We start from the raw sequence: 24,932 nt of genomic DNA on the forward strand, positions 1-24,932 counted from the left end.
GCATTATCTTTGAGAAAAGTTGTCCTTGTGTTAATTCATTTAACATTACCTCTGCGAGGCAAGCAGGTGTTTGTTACGCATATTTATTTATTACTAATATTATTATCACCAGACTATATTTGAAGCAAGATAGTTTGCAGTGAAGATGGTTTGTATTTGGTTTGTGATCAGATGTCTAGGCTCATTTTTATCTTCTAGGTCTTACCTTTGACATTTCCTGGACTTCTGATTTCCTAGTTGGTATTAACTTTGGATAAGTAAAGTCCCATTAGAAATATTAGATAGATAGTGATTTTTGTTCATGCTTCTTAAACTTCATTTTATACTGTGAATCATTTTAATATTTGAGTTAAACTGTGAAATATTTAACAGTCAACTGAATGAGATTACCAGGTAGGTAATACTTCCCAGGTGACACGTGCATTTTGCCAGCTTAGGGGGCAGGCATATATTCCCTCTGCTGTATGGGGGCAGTTAAGGGGATAGTGCTTCTGACACGAACACCTGTGATGGGAGCTGCAAACCTTTGCATCCGATTATGTGACGGGATTTACCTCATGTGCAGGGTCCTGTTGTCATTGCTAGAGAGTTGGGCCAGGGCTCTGTTCTTTCCTGTCCTATTGCATTGCTGGAATATGTGTGTTCTCACAGGTTCATTTTGAATGGAGGAGACAGAGGACAAATTGGGGGATGCAGTATGAAAAATAGTGTATGTGTTCTGAATACATCCATGTGGGCATGGTTTCAGGCAGTGATGTAAGAACAACTGTATTGTGGATGCAGCTTCGGGTCTTTTCACCCTAAGGAGAAGTTTCCTTAATGCTTTTTTAGTTAGTAATCACTTCCTTTAACATTAGTTGTTAATAAGCAGAATTTGTTTAAAACCACATGCTTTGGGTGCTTACTTGTAAGAATGTCAACTGTAAATACACAGTGTCTGTCTCAAAACTACAATGCAACCAGTTTGCTCCTGGTTTATGTATATTTCCACTCTCCTTTTTATTGACAGAGGGTAAAAGTGATGAAAACCAAACAAAAAGTTGGAAGATTAAGTCTCGTATTTTGATTTTAGTACTACTTGAATTTGTTTGGCTTGATAGGCAAATCTGTTATTTACAGTGTGGTTTGCAGTTGTATGGCAGTGCTCTTTTCTTAGACTGTTCCCTAAGGTCACAAATCTCATCACAGTGCAAATCATGGCCCTTGAAGACAATGGAGTTCTGTAGCAGCTCAGACCACTTTCTTGAAGCTAGTCCTGGAAACTGTTGTGCTGATAGTCTTTAGTCACTGAAGTATTCTGCATACCCTTGAATGTGAGCAATTGGCTATTATTGAGCTATTGTGCTGATGCATTTATATATTTATTTCTGCTATTGCTTTCATTTTTCCTGGTGACAAAAGGAGGACCAGGAATAGAATATTTCCCTAGGAGTAGGATCAGATTCAGGAGTACCCAAGCAAAATTTACTACAGTTGTGTACAGTTTTTGTTGTCTGAGATGTAAAAGAAAAGATGCACCTATATCTTAGGAAAGCTCTATTCAACATGCCACATGCTGATACTGGTTCCAGTCAGAATATAACAGTAAGAATAGATCTTAATGGAAAGCCTAATGCAAATCAATACAGGAATTACAGTCAGTCATTGCTACTGAATGTCTATTGTATGCTAAATATTCTGCAGAATGTTGGTAGTTTTAACAAAAGTATAGTGGTTCTCAAATATTAAGAGGATTTATAAAGATTTCAAAAAATGGTAACTTTGAATTTTGGAAGGAAGATATGAATTATGTGTATAAGGTTTTAAACACTGCTTGTTGCCAATTCAAAAACAATATATTAATGGTACTGGGCACTAAGGAAAAAACAGAGCTTAAGGATATTCAACTTTACAAGGAGAAACTGTTCAAGTCTTTGTCAAGCTAGACATTTACAATATATGTAGGTGTGTGTAGTACAGATGAGAAGAGACATTTTTGTATTTATCTAAAACTGAGTGAGTAGATGAGAAGTCATTTGGGTCTTTAAAATTAGATTATCCTCTCACTGCAGCTAAGATTTTCAAGTATATTTGGTGATTACAGGTAATTCAAATTTAGGATCCTCTAAAAAGTGTAATCTTCAAAGAGTTACAGGGCAGTGTTTCCTGAAAATAAGGCTGGGTTAGCATGTTTTAACTGTAGTAGCTAAAAAACATTAACCATACCTCCATTTCTTTTTTTCTATGTTCATGGTTACTGTTTGCAGAATTATATCAAGAAATAGAGAAAATATGGCATTGAAATTGAAAATGGGATGGCATAAATGTCATATATTAAACTCTTAAAAATTTTTTTAATGTGGCAGACTTGAATATGGGGAAGATGATAATATATTCCCTCTGTTCCCATCCCCGCATTTCAGTATATTATGGTAAGTTTGTTAGAACCTTCTGGAGCTTATCTTGTTGTCAAGCTACATCTGCAACTCCTCGTAGAAAGGAACATACCTTTCTAAATAATAATTTACTGATTTCAGTTCATTTGGATTCCAGTGGATTCCAGTGCTCAGCACTGCCTGCACCTCAGGTACTGTGTTTAGTTTTGAGCCCCTCATTACAAGAAAGACACTGAGGTGCTGGAGTGTGCCCAGGGAAGGGCAGCGGAGCTGGTGAAGGGTCTGGAGCACAAATCCTGTGAGAAGCAGCTGAGGGAGCTGGGAGTGTTTAGCCTGGAGAAAAGGAGGCTCAGGGGAGACCTTATTGCTCTCTACAACTACCTGAATGGAGGTTGTAGGCAGGTGGAGGTTGGACAGCAGGAAGAATTTCTTCCCTAAGAGGGTTGCTGAGCATTGGAATAGCGTGCACGGGAACATGGTGGAGCCACCATCCTGGAAATGTTCAAGAAATGTGGCTGGATGTGGCACTAAGTGCTGTGGTTCAGTTGGCATGGTTCATTCAAAGGTAGGACTCTATGATTTCAGAGGTCTTTTCCACACCCTTAAACTTCCCAGACTCCTTTCTGAGGCATCATAAATCTTTATCCCAGCCTGTCTTGTCAGTTACTGTCAGTCAGAAATCCCAAAACTCATGTCTTTGAATGTTCCTATTATTCACCTACCATTTATGCTTCGTTCCTTCCTTCAACAGATTTAGATTGTAGACTTTCTTTAGAAAGTACTTGGAATCACTTTAATCTTTGTGAAATGATTTTCAAGACTGCAGAACGTTGTAGTTTATAGCTAAGAGACTGATAGAGGGTCACAACCATTGCATGATTTTTCGGATAAGACACACTAAAGTCAGAAATAGATGAATTTTTGTGCCTATGCCTATCACAGAGGAGATGATAGTATAAATAAGGCTTTAAGAATGTGAAACTTTTAGTACAGTGAGGGTTAGTTTAAGTCACTGAAACGATGATAATAACACCTAAATATCAGTTCTTTGTTTTTTCTACAGAGAAGAAAAGAAATTCTGAAATGGCAAAGAGACACTCATGTTTGATCATATGTTTCTACAGATGCATCCTTATTTTTCTCCTCTTCTGTTTGTAGAGGCTGTAATTTTTTTTTATAAATTATATTTCTGTTTCAGCCATTCATGAATTTCCTGAAGATCTATTTACAAATAAAGAGCGCCAACAAGGAGGAATTCTGCTTCACATCATTGCTGTAAGTTTTTTCTCTGCTGTGCCTAATTTTTGTTTTCTATTTATATTATTTATTTTTTTCTTCTGTTTTTTAATAAGGTGTTAATCATCGTAGAAACCTTACTAAGAAGAGCTCTGTATATATCAACATGTTTCTAATACTTTGATTTCAGTATTTCTAATATGTCTATATGTAGAGTACAAACGCTTAAAAGGTAACACCTTAGGGACATGGGATAGTGGTGGACTTAGTATTGTCATCTCAACAGTTGGACTTGGTGTTCTTAAGTCTTTTCCAACCTAAATGATTCTATGACTGATTTATTTAGGAAAATCATGTGAGTCTGAATTTGCAGTGCCTGTTCATTCATCCTGGCAGCATGGATCGCAGATTTCTGCTTGTATTTCATCTTATACAGACAGAGTTTGGGATTCCTCTATTAATGACATTGAGCATGGTGTAATAGATTCTTGAGTCTCCTTCTTTTCTTTTGTGCCTCTTTGCAAAAGATTTGTTATAATTACAAACAATTCAGAAGAAATGTAGAAAGTATCATGTGGAGTCTTACATTTTATTGTTGAAAACACAAAGCAAGTAAGGTCTCCAGGCTCCGGTTTTTCAGTCCCAGCTCAGGGAAAGTAAAGTAAGAAGGAGTTGTGTTTGATGGACAATAGCAGGATTAGGCCCACTGCATGGGCACAGCACATAAAGCCACGTAAGACAGTGGGAGAATCACATGTATGCAGGGCACCAGGATCATTCCCAGGAGTTTTGGTGCAGTGATCCATGGCCAGGGTCTGCTTATTTCCAACTGTAATTATTTCTTGAGTATTATTGTAATTATTTTGTGAGTTAATCAACCTGGTATTACTTTCTACTTAATTACTTGATCTGATAATTATTTGAAAATATAGAAGATGATTGTGTAACTTCATAAGCTTTATCTGTTATTTTTCTTTGTATAAAGTCTGTTGTGGCACCCTATTCTGTCAAACTATGTAAAACCTTACATATTCAAGGATATGACAAACATTCTTGTTCTAAACTGTATCTTACATTCTGGTTTCATGCAGGGAGATTTTTATTTGGAATGGAATAGAAAATAAAGCTATAGATTTCTGCTAGTTTGAATAAAAGTAGCATTACCTTTTTTCCTCTTTTCATGTACAGGAAAAATCTGAAGCATTTTCTGAATTTATTTTCTTTACAGGCTCTTTATATGTTCTATGCTTTGGCCATAGTATGTGATGACTTCTTTGTTCCCTCCTTAGAGAAAATTTGTGAGGTATGTTAAAGAACTTCATAACTCTTTTGGAAATTTATTTAGAGAGTATTATAGAATCAAACATTTGTGTCATCGCTGTTTGCAGTTCATTCCTGTCAACTTTTTGGCCTTGATCCTTTTCAAATTATTTGAGCTTCCATCAAAAAATGAGCCTATGGTCTGTCCACACTTGTTCTGTGGCCATACTCATGCAGAAAAAAACAGAGATTTAGTGAGATCAGATGGCAAAACTCACTCTTAAAATACCTGAAGCATGTAGCTAGGAGAGATAGGGGTTATGGATGAGTTGGGTTTATTATTGTACTCCTGCTATTAAAAGTCACTTGTGAAAAGAAATTATAAATAGACAAATTAATGTATTATGCAAATCTAATCGCACATCTACCACTCTATCAGCAAAGAGAAAAGTCCTGGCATAAAGTGGAGAAAAGGGAGAATGTGTGATGGTTTGATATGGAAAGAGAATGCGTATTTTATATGCAAAGGAAAAAATAAGTAAATGTAATGCTTTTATGTAATTTTTGAGATGATTTTGCAAAAATTATATGTGAGATTCTAATTAAGTGATTTTATGGGGACAGGGTAGCATTTATACTTGGCATGTAAATGTTGTGTTAAGTGTAATGTAATGGCCAGTCTCTTCGCGAACGAAGAACCGGGGAAGGTCTTTCCACCTTCCAGCCTGCGCATTGGATTTTTTAGGTGAGACACAGTGTGCGCGGAACTGAGCCCACCCTTTAATCCTGAGGTTCATCTGCCGGGGCCAAGCACACTTGGACGGCGGCAGCGAGGTCCTCAGGACGTAGATGGATTGCCTTACAGGGCTAGCGAGCTCCATCTGCCCGGGGAGTGTCCTAACCAGGAATCGAACCCAGATCTCAGCGTTGATAACGCTGTGGTTTAGCCACTGCACCACCAAGACTTTGGTGAACTACTACGAAATGAATGCACAATACAAATGTAGATATTGATTCCTTTTTGAGGGCAAAATGAAAATCTCATCTCCTTTGTTTTTAAACAAAAATATGAGTGACCATTTTCTGAAGAACTCCTATAGCTAGTTAAAAAGTCTTTTTTCCTATGGCTATATGTACTAAATTCCTGTTGTTTTTACAGCTATGTACTTACACTTATCAGTAGAAGAACAAATAGAAGAATAAGGGAGGTGGTCAGTAATAGTGAGATACTCAATAGGGATCTTTCCCTTCAGTTGTTCTCTTTTCAGCATGCACCTTAGACACCATATTTAAATTATACTGCTGGGTTGTACCAGTTACTGGTTACTGATCCTTCATAAAATCTTCACCTCTTGTCTCATGTTCTGCTGAACATTAAAACAACTTAGAAGAGTTCAGGTAGCACGCTCAGCTTTGAGCTCTTGCAGCAATGTGACTGATAATAGATCAGTTCTGTGTTTATGTTTTGTCAAGTTCTGTAGGATGCCGTTGTCATCAGCTCAAAATGTTTTCAGGCAAATTTTATGAAAAATACAGGATTTTTATACTTTTCCTTTTGTCACTAATTAATTTTCTATCCTTGAAGGAAAAATAACATACTGAAGATGAGCTTAGAGACTCTCAAAAAGGAAAAAAGTTCTTCCATAAAACCTGTTTATAGTTTAAGGGAAGGGTCTTCGGATGGTGTTAAATTGATGCGGCCCACTTGTAGAGCTATGCATGGTCTGAGAACTCCAGGTTATCTATATCCTATTAGAGCTTAAGAGACACTGTCGTAAAAATAGATCTGTCTACCATCCACAGGCCTCTGTGTCTAATTGGACTAATTTTATCTGTGTCAGTGGACTCGCTTTTGATTAATGGAGTTGCAAAGTGAAACCAGAATCAGGCCAGCTGTTTCTAAGATTTATTCTCAGAGGTTATATTTTTCTTGTATGGATTTTTATTTTCAAATTTTAGAAGCCCCAAGAGTTGCTCTTAATTCTTGAATGATTGTATTTAGAGTGTCAAAAGTAAATTATTGAAAACAATGTGAGATGTTTACAATCTTATGGAATCTGCAGCGATGCTTTTCTCTGATCAGCTGCACGTAAGCCACAATTGACTATTCAGTTGCACACAAAACTGTAGAACTCCATAATGTAAATACAGTAGCAGTGTTGAAATTACCGATTGTTTTCTTCCAGAAACTACATTTGAGTGAAGATGTTGCTGGAGCCACGTTCATGGCAGCAGGAAGCTCCACTCCAGAACTGTTTGCATCTGTTATAGGTATGGAGCCCACACACAATCTTTTATTAGATTTGCTGTTAAGAAATCAGCAGCAGATCAAGCACAGAGACCCAAAAGTGCTACCATTCTTCTGTCAATTTATAATCAGCAATTGCAGCTGTCAGCTAGTCTGTGGTTCATGGTATAATTAACTACTCAAAATATCTCATGAAACTGTGAGTTTCTTCTCAAAACATAGAGAGGAATGTCTCATTCTGAACACAGGAAGTAAAAGAAGAGATTTATTGAAGTCCCCTGAGAGATAATTTGATATATTTGGGAATGGATTAAGAGCAACCCTGAGGAAAAAGACTTAGGGGTGTTGGATGATGAGAAGCTCATTATGATCTGTCAATGTGCAGCCCAATATGCATTTACAGCCCAGAATATCAACTGTGTCCTGAGCTGCATCACAAGAAGCATGGCCAGTAGGTCAAGGGAGGTGATTCCGCCCCTGTACTCCATTCTCATGAGACTCCACCTAGAGTACTGCCTCCAGCTCTAGGTTTTGGGTTGGAAGGGACCACTAAAGGTCACCTGGTCCAACCCTCCTCCAGTAAGCAGAAACATCTCCAACTAGATGAGATTGCTCAGAGCTCCATCCAACCTGACCTTGAGTGTTCCCAGGGATGGGGCCATCACTGGGTAATCTGTGCCAGCATCTCACCACTCTCATTGTAAAAAATTTCTTCCTTTTATCTAATCTGACTCTACCCTCTTTTAATTTAAACCCATTACCCATTGTTCCAGAGGTCCTACTAAAAAGTTTGTTCATATCTTTCTTGTAAGATCTCTGTAAGTATCGAAAGGCAGCAAGAAGGTCTCCTCAGAGCCTTTGTTTCTCCAGGCTGGACAAACTCAACTCTCTCAACCTATCCTCGCAGGAAAGGTGTTTTACTCCTGATCATCTTCATGGCCCTCCTCTGGACTCACTTCCACAGGTCCATGTCCTTCCTGTGCTGGGGATCCCAGAGCTGGACTCAGCACTCCAGATGGCACCTCACAAGAGCAGAGGGGCAGAATTCCCTCCCTCAACCTGCTGGCCACACTGCTTTTGATGTAGCCCAGGATGTATTTGGCTTTCTGGGCTGCAAGAGCACATGGCCAGCTCATGTCCAGCCTCTCATCCACCAGCACTCCCAAGTCCTTCTAGGCAGTGCTGCTCTCAACCTGTTCATCCCCCAGCCTGTTTTGGTATTAGGGATTGCCATGAACGAGATGCTGGACCTTGCACTTGGCCTTGTTGAACCTCATGAGGTTCACATGGACCCACTTCCCGAGCTTGCCAAGTCCCCCTGGATGGCATCCTGCCCCTTAGATGTGTCAACTGCACCACATATCTTGATGTTGAACTGCAGACTTGCTGAGGATGCACTCGATCCTATGTCATCGATGCCTATGTCATCGATAAAGATATTAAACAGTACTTGTCCTAGGATGTACCTCTGGGGGACATTATTTGTCACCATTGTCTGTGGGGACTCTGAGCCATTAACCAACACCCACTAGATGCAACCACCAACCAATTCCTCATTCATCGAACAGTCCACCCATCAAATCCACATCTCTCCAATTTAGGGCGGAGGACATTGTGGGAGACACATGACAGCTCATCGTGCTACTTTTCCATCAGATGTTGGATGGTTGAAGTTCCTCTAACAGGACAAGAGCCTATGAGTGTGATGCCTCCTGTAGCTGGAGCAAGAAGGCTTTGTCAATAGGCTCCCCTTGACCAGGTGGCCTGTAATAGACACAGATAATGAAGTTCCCTTTGTTGGCTCAGTCTCTAATTCTTACTCATAATCTTTCAACCCATTTGTGGATATTCTTCAGCTCTTCAAAGTCTATCTGTTTCTTGATGTAGAGGGCAACCGCCCCAACTCCTCTGTCCTCACCTGTCCCTTTTGAACAGCCTGTAGCCACTGCTAGCAGCTTGCTAATTATGGGATTTGTCCAGCCAGGTTTTGCAACTAGGTTGTAGCTTTCTAGCAGCACGATGGCTTAAATTAGATAAATCTGTCTTTAGTAAAGCCTTTGTCGTCTTTCTGCTACTATCCTGATTGACATTTTTACAAACTTTAGGGAAAGACTGTCTGAAGGAATAATACATCATAACCTCACATCCAACTTAATGAAGAGCAGGAAGTGTAAGCCTTTAAGGCTCACTTTAGCAATCATGTAATTTTAGTGAACATTATCTGGTTGCTCACGTGGGAGAAAGATTTCTGTGCTTTATTATACTGGAAATAAATTCCATGCTTCTAATGTGACTGACTGGACATGTTTTATACTTATTTGAATGGATTACTGCACCACTAACAACCAAGCTGTGAAACAGAGAACTTACTGTTGAACTAGCTAGCTAGGAAATAATTTACTTTTAATAAAAGCATATTTGTAGATATTTTAAGCCAGAACAGGGAAGCTACTAAAAAGCACAAATTATTATACAGAAAAGCAAGCATTAATTATGAAACCTGCTTTGGTTAAACTTTCAAACAATTTTTTCAAGTAGTACGTGTTCTAAGTGACCTAAAATGAAATGAGAGAGGTAATTATGTATGTTTTGCTCCCTCTGCAGGTGTATTTATCACTCACGGAGATGTAGGAGTAGGGACCATTGTTGGTTCAGCAGTTTTCAACATCCTCTGCATTGTTGGTGTCTGTGGATTGTTTGCAGGACAGGTTAGTAAGATATCTATCTTTATACAGTTCGATTGCTTGCAATTTAGGGATTTCCATGAGAAAATGTTAAAAAAAAATAGTCAAAGACAAAAATGGTATTGTGAAAAATGTCAAATATTAGAAAGAATTACAAATTAGAATTGTAATGTATTAATATAATTAAAATGTAATTAGAATTACAAATAGGCAATGTTTCAAAAAAATTCACCTGTAGTTTCAGCGCTCTGAACATGTAGCAGAGAAAACTGGTTCCTCTTCATACAATACAATGTGTTTACAGTCAACTGATCAGTAGTGTCTGCTGGTCCTTTCTGGTACTGATAATGACCAAAGAGTCTAGGACATTTTTTCCATCTACTCAGTAGATGTTTAAATTGTGTGTCATAATTTTTCAGGTAGTAAGTCCGATATATCAGATACAAATACAATGAAGAGCAAACTATTGATCTGCTGCAGTACAATGAATTGTATTTTACAATTGAAATTATGAAAAAGTCAAATATCATTAGTAAGAAATGTATTTCATTAATGGAAGTTTCTGTATGATTTTTGTTATTGGTGGTTACTACAGATCCATTTTCTAACAGACTGGTATGTCTTCCTGCTAGCAGAAAGCTGCAATTGGTTTCAGAATTGTTGCCAGTAATACTAATAATTCTACTCATACACCTAAGTTATTGCAAGATGTGGGCCTTTTTTTGTCTTTGAATTTCTTTGTTGGCTGAAGTTGTGGTATTTTTCAGGTGGTTTGTCTTACCCAGTGGGCTGTGTTCCGGGATTCTGTATACTACACGATATCTGTGATCATACTTATTGTTGTAAGTACTTCTCTTATCAATTAATGTGTTTCATTACTTACATTTTTGGAGGACCAGCCTGCTAACCATTGATACACACTGGGAAATAATTATTTTCCTAGCTAGTTCTAGTGACATCTGGAAGTGAGGGCTCAACTCCGCAATGTGTGGTCCGAATGTGAAAATTTCATACAGCCCCACAAAATATTTGTCCATCATGTCCATCAGTGTCCATTTATCTTGTACCTACTGTTTGTAAAGTTCTGCAGGCTACTGTTACTCAGTGCAATTAGTACCTCTTCTGACCTAAGGTACTGCTTGTTGTGGAACTGAAAAGTTTTGAGCTGCACTTCTATTTTAAATAGGGAAGGTGACTGTTTCTTGCTTCTAGACAGTAATTTTATTTCACAGATTCGGGGTAAGTTTTTCCAAGTAGAGCACAGGTGGGATACCACTTTGTTCATCCAGAGCAGTGTAGTAGTTCCTGAATGTACACATTTAATGTATCTGGTGTCAAGGCAGGGAAGAACCCACTTAGTTTGTATTTTGTAGTAAAAACGAATCACCAGCTGTGTATTCAGTTATAGGAGTTACATAGGGTGGAGTAAAATGTGTATAACCACTTGGCCCAAGAACAGAAGTAAAATAGCTGCCTTTTCTGCTAAATCTAGTCTAGCTGTTGAAAGGACTCCAGAATTAAGTCTTTTCAGAATAAATGACTTTGCTATCATTTACACAGCACACCATGTGGGTACGTGTGAGCATGTCTGTCTTGACTTCTGCATGCTTGTGCCATTTTACTAAATGGTATTTACAACGGTCACCGACAGGGATCTAAGCCTTTGTCACAAGGTTTGTGTTTTGTGAGGGGTACAATCCATACAGTGGAAGTTCTGATTAGAAAGGGTCAAAACTCGAGTAGGTTTGGCTAGATATGGCTGATATTTGCTAAACAATTCGACTCTTTTGCAAGATAGATCAGAGAAATTGTCAATTTATGGATTTCTTTTTTTCTTCTTCTTCTAGTTCATATATGATGAAAAAATAGAATGGTAAGTTGTGTAAATTATTCCATACAGTCCTGTATTTGCCATGAGGCTGATCAGTAAATAGAGTTGCAGTGTAATTGACTTTCATTCCTACACACTGACAGTATGAGCTGGCTTTGACACTTAAGAAAATCCTATGTATTTTCTTTGGTTTTAGTTTTTATGAGGATCAGGGAAAACTAAAAGAAAATGTTAAGAACCTGGAAACATTAGAGTACAGAGGCTATACATAAGGCCTAAAGATTCACCTGTGCAGAGAGGGTAACCAAAATGCCTCTGCTCTGATTCTGACTGTTAACATTTATGGACATGCCAGGTGTCCCAAAACAGAAGCATCTTCTGAAAGAGTGCTCTCAGAGTGCTTGGCCTCTGCTCCAGCACTGAAATCACAAAGGCCGTGATATTATGATCCTCAGAGGGTAGCTGTAGTTTCAGTCTGCCTAGCACATTTCGGAAGTATATGCATTGCATTTTATTTGCATGTTTGTTGAAACTTGAGAGACTGTGTCCCCCTTCATTCTGCTGAGACACCATCTTATCTTAATGATGCGAATTTGTGTACATTAATGTGACTTGTACCAGATGTTTAAGGTACACTCCTACATAAAACTTGTAAAGCATACAGGTGTTTAAATGGCCTTCTAACACTTCTTTTTGTCTCTTTGAGGTGGGAAAGCCTTGTACTCATCATTATGTATTTATTCTACATACTTATCATGAAGTAAGTGCTTCTCCTTGGTATGCCTTTTAGGTGTTAACTGACCTTCATTTTTTGGTCTGGTTTTGTCCTTGGTCTTCCTGCATGAGGACAATACGACCAGTCATGTTTCTGTGTAAGATCACTTGTTTTTTCATGCTTACTCAGTTTCTTTCTAGATTTGTGCTCAATCAACAGCAAATATTTTCATGCATCCTTTTCATAGTGCACAAAGGTAAAGTAGCTTTCAGAAAATGTTGAGTGAAAATGTCATTTCTACGAAGTTACATGAAAAGTCTACCGGATACTCTAGATTGTAAGCACACACCCACCATGTCAGCTATTACACATATTTTGTACTCCCTGAAGAACAAGGTAAAGGAACATCAGACAGACTGCTAAGCATGTATTTATCTTCAGAACATCTCATACCAGCTTGCATACTGACATGTTCTTCTGTTGTGTCACTGCCTCTGACAGGAGAGTCAGAGGTCTGACTGTTACTGCAAGTGTCTGTGAGTCCTCCCTTCTATTTCAAGTTGCTTTGACTTATGCCTTGATGCCTTCCCTTCACAAATAACCCTTTTGGAACTCGCTTTTCTCCTACATCAAGTCTTAGCAGAGTTCATTGACAGCCCTCTTAGATCTCACCCTAGTGCTAAAATAGATGTATTCTATCTTTAGAAGGTATGGTCAGCAGTCCTGCAAATGCTCAAGAACCAAAAAAGGGAACACAGTACTGAGAGAAACAGTGAGGGGAATTGCGAGCTGATGCAGGAGGAAAGAAGCTGCTGTATAGTGAATGTCCTGGCTCCAAAATCCACAGCTCCAGTGTTTTGCCTTCACTAAATCTGCTGTAGTGCCTTTTTGCAGTTTGCTGTATGTCATGAGAGATAGGTGCAGTCCTTGCTTTCCTATCAGCTTGCCACTGAACTGGATGTCATTTCTCTTCACATCCCGTTGTCAGAGAACATGCATCTCGGCTTTACTGCTTGCCTGCATAAGCTGTTCTCAGACACTTAAAAATTTGCCAAGCAAATGCAAAACACAACCTTTTCAGATCTTTCCTTTGCACTTTCAGGTACAATGTGAGGATGCAAAATTTCTTCACCCTTAGAAGCAAGAATGTTGGAAATGGTGACACAGTCAACGAGCTGGAAGATGGTAATAAATATTATGCTTCTAGTTGTGATGACCCATCCATTCCGTTACTATGGAAAGGTAAGGCTAAGCAGACAGGACTTGGAAAAAGCATAGTTCACAGGCTTTAATGTGGTTCAAAACAGTGTCACTATTCAATGATAAGCAGTGTTAACCTGATAATTTAATAGTCAGACTGCCAGATTAAAAAAAGAAAGAATTTTTTTAATATTTTGAAAACAAGCTGCTTTGCACATTGGCAATTTTACTCCCTTTTTAGCTCCAGTGATGAGCTATAACACTGAGAAAGAAGTAAACTTTTTTGCCAGGAAGAAGGTGACTTTCACTTTAAAAATTAGTTTGGAACTAGAAGCTGAAACATGAATGTTAAAGGAGAGGACATGGGCAGATCAGTAGACAAGAGGGATTAAATGTTGAGTTCAGATCCTCAGAAGACTGGCTTTCACATGCCTTAATAGCTCTCTATGCATTGCCAAGCACATAATGTAAAATAGAGAAATGCAGGTTCTTTGCTATCTGTCTTAAAGGGTAGAAGATGATATCCTGCTTCTGGTACTGAAAATAAGCAAAGATACCTGACTATTTTTGGCTTTTTTGTAAGCTTGTTTTTTTATCTTTGTCTTATCCCTCTCCTATTCCATTCCCTCCTTCTCTGTAGAGCAAAATCATTCCTAGTTTCAAAGCACAAACCATGTAATTGAGTGAGCACTTGGGTTACTCTTAACAAGTGAGGTCTCCTTGCTGTATTCTTTGCAAATATCTTCCATTCTAGGAGGCTGAGCTCATCAGCAGTGTGGGTAGCGTTGGAAAGTCCTCATGTAATAACAAATAGTGGCAAACAGGAACATAGAGCAGACTCAGAGAATCATACTCTTTTCTGCTTTTAGTTTTTAGTCTGGAGTTTCTTTAGGGCAGGTACTGTCACTTAGTACAGGTTTATGCAGTGACAGCACACTGCTACTGTGGTCTCAGATATGGTGTTTAGAAAATACTGATTTAAAATTAAATAATTAAATAAGGATGTTTTTTAAATACTTCCATCTCATTTTATAATGTACTTTTGTGAACATTAACTAGGATATAGTGAATTCTGTCACTTGGATGTGGAGGTGCATACATGCAAGGTTCAGAGGATATCTCCTAGGGCAGGTATTGCCTGTGTATTTAGGTGGGGACATGGGAAAAGGTTGATCCAGTGAAAGAACACAGACATTAGTGGGTTTTACTTCTGAGACATTTGTTGGGTTCTGATGTCATTTCCCAGTAGGCTCTCCTCTCTAGACCTTGTGGTAAAGGGATGACAGCACAGAGTGCTTGCCTGTCCACCTATTTCCTTTTCAGGAAATCTGAAGATTATTAAATGCTTGTGAAGAACATGCAGAAAAGAAGCAAGAAAGCTATTAAAAACCTGGACTCATGAGAATGGTGTCTCCACTGGCAGCTGTCCACAGCAGATTTCTCCTCCAATTTTCCTCAGAGTTGCACTGGGACTGCCACTTCAGTCAGGTTCCCTTTGCCTTCTGCAGCACCACACAAATAGACGATGCATTGGAGGGACCATTGTTCAAAGTGTGAAAGCAAATGTGCCTGGCATGAGAGAGGACAGAGGAAGAAGAGATTAAGGATTTGGAGTGAGCGGTGGGAGAGGAGAATGGCAGTGTTAGCCGAGCTGCTTTGCAGATGGGTGCTTTATGTGTCAAGAAGCTGTCCTAGAAAACCATCACATGGCTTCCTCTTGCTTCTCCCTCCTGTTGAGACAAAATATGCTGTGACCTGTCAGTGACTCCCTGTTATTTGACATCTTACAGGATGAGCTGCATCTTCCCCAGCAGCAGCTTTCCGAAAGGAGCATTGCAATTAGCAGGGAGAGAACTAGAGAACTAGAGCTGTCCTCTGCCTTACCTTCAACCAGTGGTTAGCAGCTTACAGGATCCACCAAAAAACTTCCTTTGGCTTCACCTAGGTGTAGGTCTAACCTTAATCTGATTTTCCATAGGAGGAAAGTCTGATTACTTCCCACAAAGGAACAGTTTCTTTGGATGTGAGGAACTGTCATTCTACTGAGGATAGTTAGGCTTTTCCTCAGGGTGCAGGTGGGTTCACACGCTGCAAAGCTCTTTTATGCTTGTAAGTTTCGTTACTTTTAAGAGCTTCCTATGGTACAGTATAAAAGCTTCCATCACTCAAGTTTCAGAGAGAAAAGGAAGAGCATTTCACTGTAAGAAAAATTCCATTTCAAGGGTGGAAGGTAAAGGTGAAATAGTTGTACTTTGTAAACACTGCTCCTATTGTCAAAGTACAAATACGTACTGCCCTTGGATTTTATTATGTTGACCCAAATTTCCACCAGGTGGCATGGTTCAATTCCTGCCTGAAACCAGAAACTCTTGGAAAAAAGTGGGTTTCTGAGGGCCTGATCAGAACTAAAGTCATCAAGAAGCTTTCTGTTGCTTTTGACGGGGTTGTTGGTGATGAGCCTTTGTAGTGAGCAGAATATTTAGGTAAGATTTTTTAAAAGATAAGCTATTATCAGTGGATATTTTTACTGAGGATTATCACAAAGGAGAAGCGCAAAACCTTTTCTCTGTTTCATATTTCCTAAAACAAGTTTTAATTGAAGTCCATACTATATGAGGCTAAGGTATATATATTTATGGGCATAGAGAGTCAGACTGAAAAGGTTTTATGAAAATAGTAAGAGCAGTGTGCTGCAGTTAAGTCAAAATAGCTGCAATTACTTATATTTATTTATTATGAGGTATTCTGTATCAGTTTTTATCATGGTACTTTATAAAGCTGAGTATGTTTGCTCACTGTTTTCTTAGGGTTCTAAGAAACAATTTCAGAGTAACTTCAGTGCTTCCATGTTTTTGACATTGTAAGATGAAGCATTTTGGGTACTTCTTTGGAGAAACTCTTGAGAGCAGTTAATCTGATGAGACTGTAATGTCTAGCCTTTTTGCCTTAACAGCGTTACTGTGAAACATTTCTTTTTCTTTGTCTAACTAAAGCAGATATTAAGCTGATATGGTTGAGTCCTCTTCTGTGAGGATTGGTTCCTAGGTAACCTTTTCTGTGGGGATGGATTCCTAGGAAGCGAGTCTGGCTATATATTCCTTCACAGAAAACTCTAAACTGTAAGAGTCAGTGGAATGGATGTGCTCCTTATTTGTGTCATCAGCTGCAGTACACAGCGAGGTTAATTTGGTTTAGATGTTGGGCTGGGCAGAGGATAATTGCTCCTTTACATTTAGCAAATGTAAAATTACTACTAGTTCTATTCTGCATTACAGATATTTAGCCAAAAAACAAGACTATAGAGTGGATTCTTTGAGTAGGACATATTTCTTTGTGAAACCAAAGATCTCTTTATGACACTTCAGGTGACCCCAGTGTACTCATTGAAAACTCATTTTAGTGAAACAAAGCAAGACATTCAAATGCTGAAGGGTAAAAATTACAGATATTTATTGGTGATTTAAAAGCTTGTTAAGTTTTTCTTGCTGAATCATAATGGAGGATATATTTCTTCAACTTCAAAAATGTTAGAAGATGCTTAAGACAGCAAAACCTTTAATGCATGATTTAGGTACATGCATGGATCCAATCTTTTTCCTGAAAAACAAAAAAACTTCAACACTGTAATAATGAAAAAGAATAACAATATAGACTACTGTGTGTTTAGAACAGGTTCATTTTAATTCCATTGTTTAAGTTGAATGTTTTCTTAGATTTCCTGTGCTTCCTGACTGGAACTGTGCACTAATTATCTTTCACTTCTACCTCCTAAATTCTCTTCCTCTTCTTAATGTAAGTAACAATGGAAAAGGTGAGGGAGAGGGGAAGGCCATGCTAAGCAAAGCAGAAAGAAAGCAGCAAAGAATTTTTTTCCTTTACAATATTATGTGTTATAATTAATATTTATTACAGTTATATGCGTAATTCCTGCCTTGCTTTCTAACACCACATGGGTATGTCTCCTGTCTGCTGAGCCTTGCTCTGCTTTCTATGTGTAGTCTGTAGCATTTGTGAGAATATTGGTTTGTTGTTGAGCTCTTCAAGTCCTTGCATGTACTTGTGTTGATTCCCAATATAATTTTGTCTCTCTCTGTTCTTAACACGGTGAAACTTGGTTAACCTTGTAATCTTAACCTTGGTATAGGTTCCTTTATATTAACAAAGGCTTCCTTAGAGCATACATTTGTTCCTGACAATTTGTTATAGCATACATTTGTTATAGCATATATTTGTTCCTGACAATTGTTTTTCATCATTTCAAATCTTGCCCTGTCAGAGATATTGATTAAGATTTCCAGAAGGAGTGAGCACATTAGGGACTCCTGGATGTGCAGGACCTTGAGCCAATGATACCTTTAGAAGTTTCAGGAGTGCTGTCTACACTGCCATAGTGCATGTGCTTTTAGAGAAGGCGTAAAAAGCCGTAGTGGGACCTAAGCAAAGGAAACTGGCACTGCAGGACGAATGGCTGGGTAAAAACTGCTCCCACTTAGCTGAGAGTGGCTTGGTGGCTACCTTAGTAGAGTGAAATCCCTTTCCAGCTTGTGATCTGAACAAAGTGCACAACTGATGAGATTCACCAGGCTGCAGAAATATTACAGGAAAGTCACTCATAAATTCAAACATTGAGATGACTGTTACCCCCACCTAAGTCTGAAAAGAAGGACTCTGCGTAATGGAAAGCGTGGTAAGAACAATTACACTGCTAACTCTGTCCATTGTGATCATTAGTGAAGGGGACACAGCAGTATGGCAAAAACAGTGTTATGATGGTGGATGAGATCATCTGCTCCAGTCCCCCCAAATACCGGTTCCCTGAAGCTGGACTACGGATTATGATTACGAATAAGTTTGGACCACGCACCAGAATGCGGATGGCAAGCAGACTCATCATTAATGAGGTAGGTTCATTAAGAAAACAGTAAATGAGGCAGAAGGATTACCAGAGAGCTGTGCTCATAGTAATTCTGAAATTTAGATTCTCCCATGTTTCTCGGGATGGGACAGAGCTATGTCGCAGCAGATTTGAAAGTTGATTCCAAACTCGTGATGGTGCCTGTTTTAATGGGACAGCAGTCAGAAGGGAGGGACTATCTTATTTCCCTGACAGAAGATGTTTATTCTGGGAGGGGTGTGTGTGTGTATGTGTGCATATTTGGATTTTATTTGGAGCAGAAGAATTGGTTTTGATCATTACAAAAGTGGTCAGGCTAAGGAAGGATAATTAACAGGGCAACCAAAATTCTGTTAAAACTGCTCTTATATTAGCAACACTTCTGGATCACTGCAGAGACTTGCCTACCTCTTTAGTATTCACTGTAGTCCACAACTAAAAATAAAAATGGGCCAAAATATTTTTGTGAGGGACATTTGCCCTGGACCGTTTCAGTTAACTCTTACTTGATATATTGTTACCAGTATGTATTGCTTGTTTCATACCCTGAAGCTGAAGTGGCAGGACTGGCCAAGTGATGCCATTCCGAACTTATGGGAAGTACTCGGGGTGATATTTTTGCCCTGCCAACCTTGGGTTCTGTGAAGGCAGGATTTTATACTTTGCTCCCACAATATCAAATATGAGAGGTATTTACTCTGGGAAACAAACTGATTTCAGTAGTTAGGAAGTACAAGCTTTAGCAAGTTTCTAGAATTTGAACATCATAATAGAGTTCACGTGTCTACCCAGCATAGTGAATACCCCGGTAAAAGCACCATTAATGTATTTGTAACAAAAGTCCAGTTTAACAGTAACACAGTGAAAGGTTGGTGGTGTTATGGTCAAGAGCAGAAGATCAGACAGGACATACAGCTGTTTTTCATTATAGTGTGTTAATACTGCTTTCAGAATTTTTCTTAAATGTTGGGCAGTTACTTTTTTTTTCAAGGCATCTCAGAGCACTTTTTAGGAATTTGCAATTATTTGTCATGAAAAGAGAATGCTTATCGGCCCTGTATTATCTAATCTAATGATCTAAAATTTTTTTTTTTAATAAAAGAACTTAGTGTTACATCTCACATTTTCCAGTGCATTAATAGGTATATATACTGATGTTCAAAACCTATCCCTCTAATTGTTGTACTGCTGTTGGAACTGTAGCAGTCTTACACATCTTCGGGGCAGTTACAAGCTTCAGGAAAATATGTACTGGGACGAGGGCAACAGGGATTAGTCTTGTGTTTGAAATTAAAAGTGGGATGTTTACATTTACCTCAGTGAATGGAGATGAGAAGGAGGGAGAACAGTTGGATCTGAGAAGGAGAGTTCCTGGCTAATTAGTCATTCATACACCATCTCTAATAGTGCAGAGATGTCTTGAGTGTTACAACTAGATTATCGTGCTGTTGCTGGTTTGAGTGGGATTTGTTGAGTGAGAAGTGCTTTAAAGTAACCACATTCATTAAAACGTGGTGTAGAAGAACAAATACTACAACTTCCTCCATCATGGCTTGAAAGACTCCTGCCATTAATTTTGAGGTAGATGGTCAAAACTAGCCTGATGAAGGCAGGTAGGCCACTGATAAGTTTGTTGCTGACTGAAAGGAAAGCTTTGTGGATAAAATTCGTGCCTCGTGGGACTGGGGCTGGACAGACAGCAAAACTAAGATTTCTCAAAGTAAATATTTTCCAAACTATGGCAGTTTTGTCTTTGACACTGTGCAGCGTCAGCGGTTAATCCAGTCTGCCAATGGTTCAAGCAAAGCACTTCAGAACAGGAGACAAGACAACATTGAAAATGGAAACATCCCTGTGGGGAACCAAGAGGAGGAAAATGAACAGGACACTCTAACTCCATTTTCAGTGCCAGGTAAGACTTACTTTCCAGGTGTTTGTAGTACCAAAACAGAAGATAATTTAAATGCCAAACACTGAGTTGTAAGAAAAGACAACATATGTGGGGAGAGAGAAGGAAAGAGGTTGGTTTGACTGCATGAAGGTTGGATTTGATGACAGTAAAACTGGGCTGGAGGCTGTGTGGCTAAAAGCAGATCTTAGGAAAGTGTTTTCCACTCCTCATGGACAATAACAGTGGAAGTGCTCATTTGCCAGAGGCTAAGTGAAAGCAGGTAAGGCAGGTTTATATTAAAAAAACATGCCAGACTGACCCAATGAACACTGCATTAGTAGTAATTTTGAAGTCAACTGTTAGTAACGACCTGCTGGAAATGCTAGGCCAAAGGCAGTTAGGTGTATAAGTACATAATAGATGATTTAGTGACTGTAGGGGAGACTTCTTGAATAAAGAGACAGAAAGATTTAAGGGGGGGAAGAGTGTTTAAATTTGTTAGAATAGCTGTATGCAATAATATTCACCTTTTGAAATTTTTGGGAAAGTCTGTGGTGTGAAGGTCTGTATATATATATGACCAACCTTCTTATGCTAGTGCTCTTATCCCATTGCGGGTTGACTCTTGCCCACATGCCTTGGAGATCAGACAGCGGAGATTAGATCAGTCCTCACAGACTTGTATGCAGTAGTTCTCTGTCACACAGTTACAGGTTAACACAGATATTGCTTGGCATAAATGAATGTCACATGCAGTGAAAAAGAAGGGAGAATTTGCCGTCTTGAAGTCAGCAGTTATGGTTTGGAGTGAAGAATGGAAACAAACTAATTCACTGAAGAGAGGCCCACTAGATGGGCTTCTGATAATTCATGAGATAATGAAAAAACTACTTTGTATTGTATGGTGAAAAAAAGAGAATCCGAGTCAGCAATATGCTTGTGCACATGAACACATTGTTAATGACAAAAGTAATAATAGTAACAGAAACTGTAACAAACAACTTTTTAAAAAGCAAAAATGTCTCCCCAAGCCATATAAAATATCAAAGAATCCTAGAATCATTAAGGTTGGGAAAAACCTCTAGGATCATTGAGTCCAACCATTAACCCAACACTGCCAAGTCCACCACTAAGCCATGTCCCTAAGCACCACATTTGCACTTTTTTTGCACGCTTCCAGAGACAGTGATTCCACCAGGCAGTCTGTTTCAAACCTTGGCTATCCTTGCATATGTTGGCTAAGATTTTTAAACTGAGATGTTATTAACAAGTTTTTGGATACAGGTTTTGACTAGGGTGCTACAATCATGCATTCCTTCTCACATTCCAGACAGCTTCTTTATGATTAAAAAATAGATTTTAGAATAGAGCTTCCTAAGTGTGTGACATTCCCAGTGTTACAGGAATGCTTTGAACTAAGGAGGGAGTTGTTAGTTATGTCACTGGTCTCCTTTAAATGCAGTTTTTCTGCATTTTTGAGAAAGTCTTTGAAGATAAGTGAGGTGTAAGAGGCCAAAGTGGAACCACTGATGATACAGGTGATACTGAATGGAGCAAAAGTTCAACATGAACTCATCAGACTTCTCTAAAAGTGGTAGGGCAGTTGTATAAAATCCTCATCACTACCTTCAGGTTTTGTTACTTTTGTCTGGAGATGATTATCTATTGGTTGGATTCTCATTGCTCAACTCATATATTCTGGGCAAGAATTCTTTTATTTTGCCTTCAAAAGCACCACTTTAATAGGAAAATGTGAGGGGCCAGCATCATATTTTGCTGTTGTTTAAGTACTGTGGCACAATCAGTAGCCTAAAAAAGTCCTGACATTTAAAATGGCTTTAGGGAAAAGGTTGTTTGCAGACAGTTTCCCAGAATCCCCTCTGTTTTTCTTCGATATATATTCAGGCCAGGAAGAAGGTGCATACATTTTCTAAAGCTCAGAAGTTCATGTATTCTTTCAGTACTATAAAGGGTTCCATGAAAACCAGGCTTTCACTTTTCAATAAGACTTTCCAATACAACTGTTTGCAGTGTCCTAAGTAGAAAATTCATTCTAGTATTTTAGGAACTGCAACTGAAATGCCTATGATTGGCCCAAACCCTTCTTTTTATGCTTTTTTATAGTCACCTTTTTTAGCCTAGTTTGGGATTTTACTTTCTTCCTTCAAACTGCATATTCTAGATCCTTTTGCAAGAACAAGTTGGGTTTTTTCCTGAAACAGAAGTAAATGTAAATGAAGCTGAAAGCACTACATCATCTCTAAGTGATTCCCAGTAATTATTTACCGTCTCCAGGTTTTTCATTTTGTTCTTTTTTTATCCTTTGTCAACAGCAGTGCTCAGCAATAAGTCTGGGGGCTTTAGCACACAAAAGCAGAGAATAGAGTTGTTATATGAAAAGGGTCTCAAACTGTTACAGCCTAGATCCCTTTGTCAAACATCTGCAAAGATTTACCCCTAGGGTGTGTTCAGGTCCATTTTGAAACAGGAGACAACATACAGTTTTTGTGGAAACTGTGTAAGGTATCCTTGAACCAACCTTTGCTTTTGGTTTCTGTGTGGGAAAAAACTTTGTCTTTAAAAGAGGAATTTCTTTCCTGACCTTACTTTTAGGCTATGGTGATTATCTTCCAAGAGAAAGGCTCATTTGAAGCTTTACAATTTGATTACTCTACAGTTGTTTGGACACAGATCCTAAACTTAAAAAAACCCCACTCCTCAGATCAGAATAAAGCAGGGTGAAACTGAGCAAGCATATGTTGGCAACCAAATGATGTGTTAAAGGCCTTGTGTAGCTCCATAGTCCTTAAGAACCCAGGTTCAGAGAAGCACTTCTGTGCAGCTCTTAATGGATGCTTAAATCCCTTCCACTGTCACATGTTCAGCACCCTTTAAAAAACTCTGTGTTCTCATCTCCTACTCATTTCACAGAAATGAAGAACTCCTTCTCTTACAGGATTGGAGCATGGGTGCTTTATATAAATCATGGTGGTGTTAGCTAAAATAGAAATAATAATTCCTACAGCTGAAATGAGATGGCAATAAAGGAGATTAGCAATTCTGCCCATTTTTGTATGGATCCAAAATGCAAAGATAACATGTGGGATGGAAGCAAAAAAAAAATTAATAGTATTTACTAGAAACATTTAAAATGTTTGTACTTTATCAAACCAAATGTTTGTCTCACTCAGTACTCTGACTCCAACCATGATTTGATGAAGAAACCTGGGGAAGGATGAGACAGGAAAAGTTGGTGTTTAGCTGTTTTCAGCTCAAGGAACTTCCTGGACTGGGTGTAAAATTGTAATTTAAAATTCCTTAGTGTATTTCTTCTTTATTAACCTAATTCATATTGAATCTTGGCAAATATTTAACACCCACAGCAACCTTTGGGAAGATGTTTTATGGTTTTGTGAAGAACTATCTTTTACTTCCTTTGAACCTGGCTCCTACTGGCTTCATTTAATGTCTTCTTTTACTGGAAACACAGCTAACAAGGCAAACCCTGTGTACCTCACTTGAGCACTCAGGATGCTGTATCTCTTTGTTGTATCTCCTATGGAGTTCGATGTCCTCAAGGCTGAACTAGTTTCATGTAGAAACCTCTATAGTTTCTGTCTCTGATGCGGAGTTCTTTTACCTTCTCTGCAGTGCCCCCATCTTCTCTCAATGCTCCTTTATACTTTGACCACTAGTGGACCCAGAGGACTTTCTTCTCCTGATGTATTTTAAGCAGGATTTATTGTGAATTTTGATTCTTCACTGTAGTTGTTCCTCAGGCTGTCTTTTTGGCCTGCTTTGTGGTGCTTTTGCCAAAGATTGGAATCATGAGTCAGGTGGCTTAAGGAGCTAGGAAGAGAGCTTCTTTAAAGTTGCAAGAGAGTTCTTCCAAGAAGCTTGTTCAGAGTAGGACCTAACTGTAGTCTACCAAAATGCCTTTTTAGAAGAGCCACTGCCTATGTAATAGGGCATCTACTGTAGAATATTATTTTAAAACACTCTTGTCCTCAGGTACTGCACTTTGATTTGCATCATGTTCTTGGAGCTCACAAATCAGACTCCTTTTGGAGTAGAAAACTAAACTGGAAACAGTGTTGCAGAAGAGCAATGAGTATACTCCTGGGATGAGGATGCACCAGATAGACTGGAAGAGAACTAGTCAAAGACTGAATTTAGTAACTCCTCACCATATTATGAAAGGGTAAAGAGGGACTTGAAGTCTATGAATACCTGTTCTCCCTTAAAAAAGAATTGATAAAGTAGACAACGAGGTTAAACATACAAAATAAACCAGGCCAATATCCAATCATGTCTAACAAGACATGGGGAGTATCTCTGTTCAGTTACGTTTTATTTTTGTTGAATGTTGTCCTATGTAAACCTATTGTAACTGTGAGACTAAAGCTTGTTTATCTGTACTGGAGCAAATTCTTTTTTCTAGACCAGTTTCCACTGTACCAAAAATGTATATTTAAGAGAAAACTATCGGCATAAATCCAAATATGCTAAGTGTGGTAAAAGCAGAGGCTGAAAATAGAAATCTGAGTAGTTTTGGACAGATCTCCTGGTCTGGAATCTGGAACTTTTATTCTGGAAAA

At 38.6% G+C, this 24,932-nt stretch overlaps 1 protein-coding gene across 1 annotated transcript in view; it reads left to right on the forward strand.

Annotated features, from left to right (window-relative positions):
- The window catches only part of SLC24A4 (solute carrier family 24 member 4), a 94,332-nt gene that overhangs the window by 50,639 nt on the left and 18,761 nt on the right, over positions 1-24,932 (forward strand). The window contains exons 3-12 of the mRNA XM_027902630.1: positions 3,574-3,650; positions 4,840-4,914; positions 7,058-7,142; positions 9,724-9,827; positions 10,571-10,645; positions 11,651-11,676; positions 12,341-12,394; positions 13,452-13,534; positions 18,281-18,450; positions 20,211-20,355. Coding sequence (XP_027758431.1) covers positions 3,574-3,650; positions 4,840-4,914; positions 7,058-7,142; positions 9,724-9,827; positions 10,571-10,645; positions 11,651-11,676; positions 12,341-12,394; positions 13,452-13,534; positions 18,281-18,450; positions 20,211-20,355 — 894 coding nt within the window. The remainder of the gene's footprint in view (positions 1-3,573; positions 3,651-4,839; positions 4,915-7,057; positions 7,143-9,723; positions 9,828-10,570; positions 10,646-11,650; positions 11,677-12,340; positions 12,395-13,451; positions 13,535-18,280; positions 18,451-20,210; positions 20,356-24,932) is intronic.

This window comes from Empidonax traillii, unplaced genomic scaffold (assembly GCF_003031625.1).
Source record: "Empidonax traillii isolate 1590-97213 ecotype Southwest subspecies unplaced genomic scaffold, ASM303162v1 scaffold897:size315579, whole genome shotgun sequence".
Lineage (NCBI taxonomy): Eukaryota > Metazoa > Chordata > Aves > Passeriformes > Tyrannidae > Empidonax > Empidonax traillii.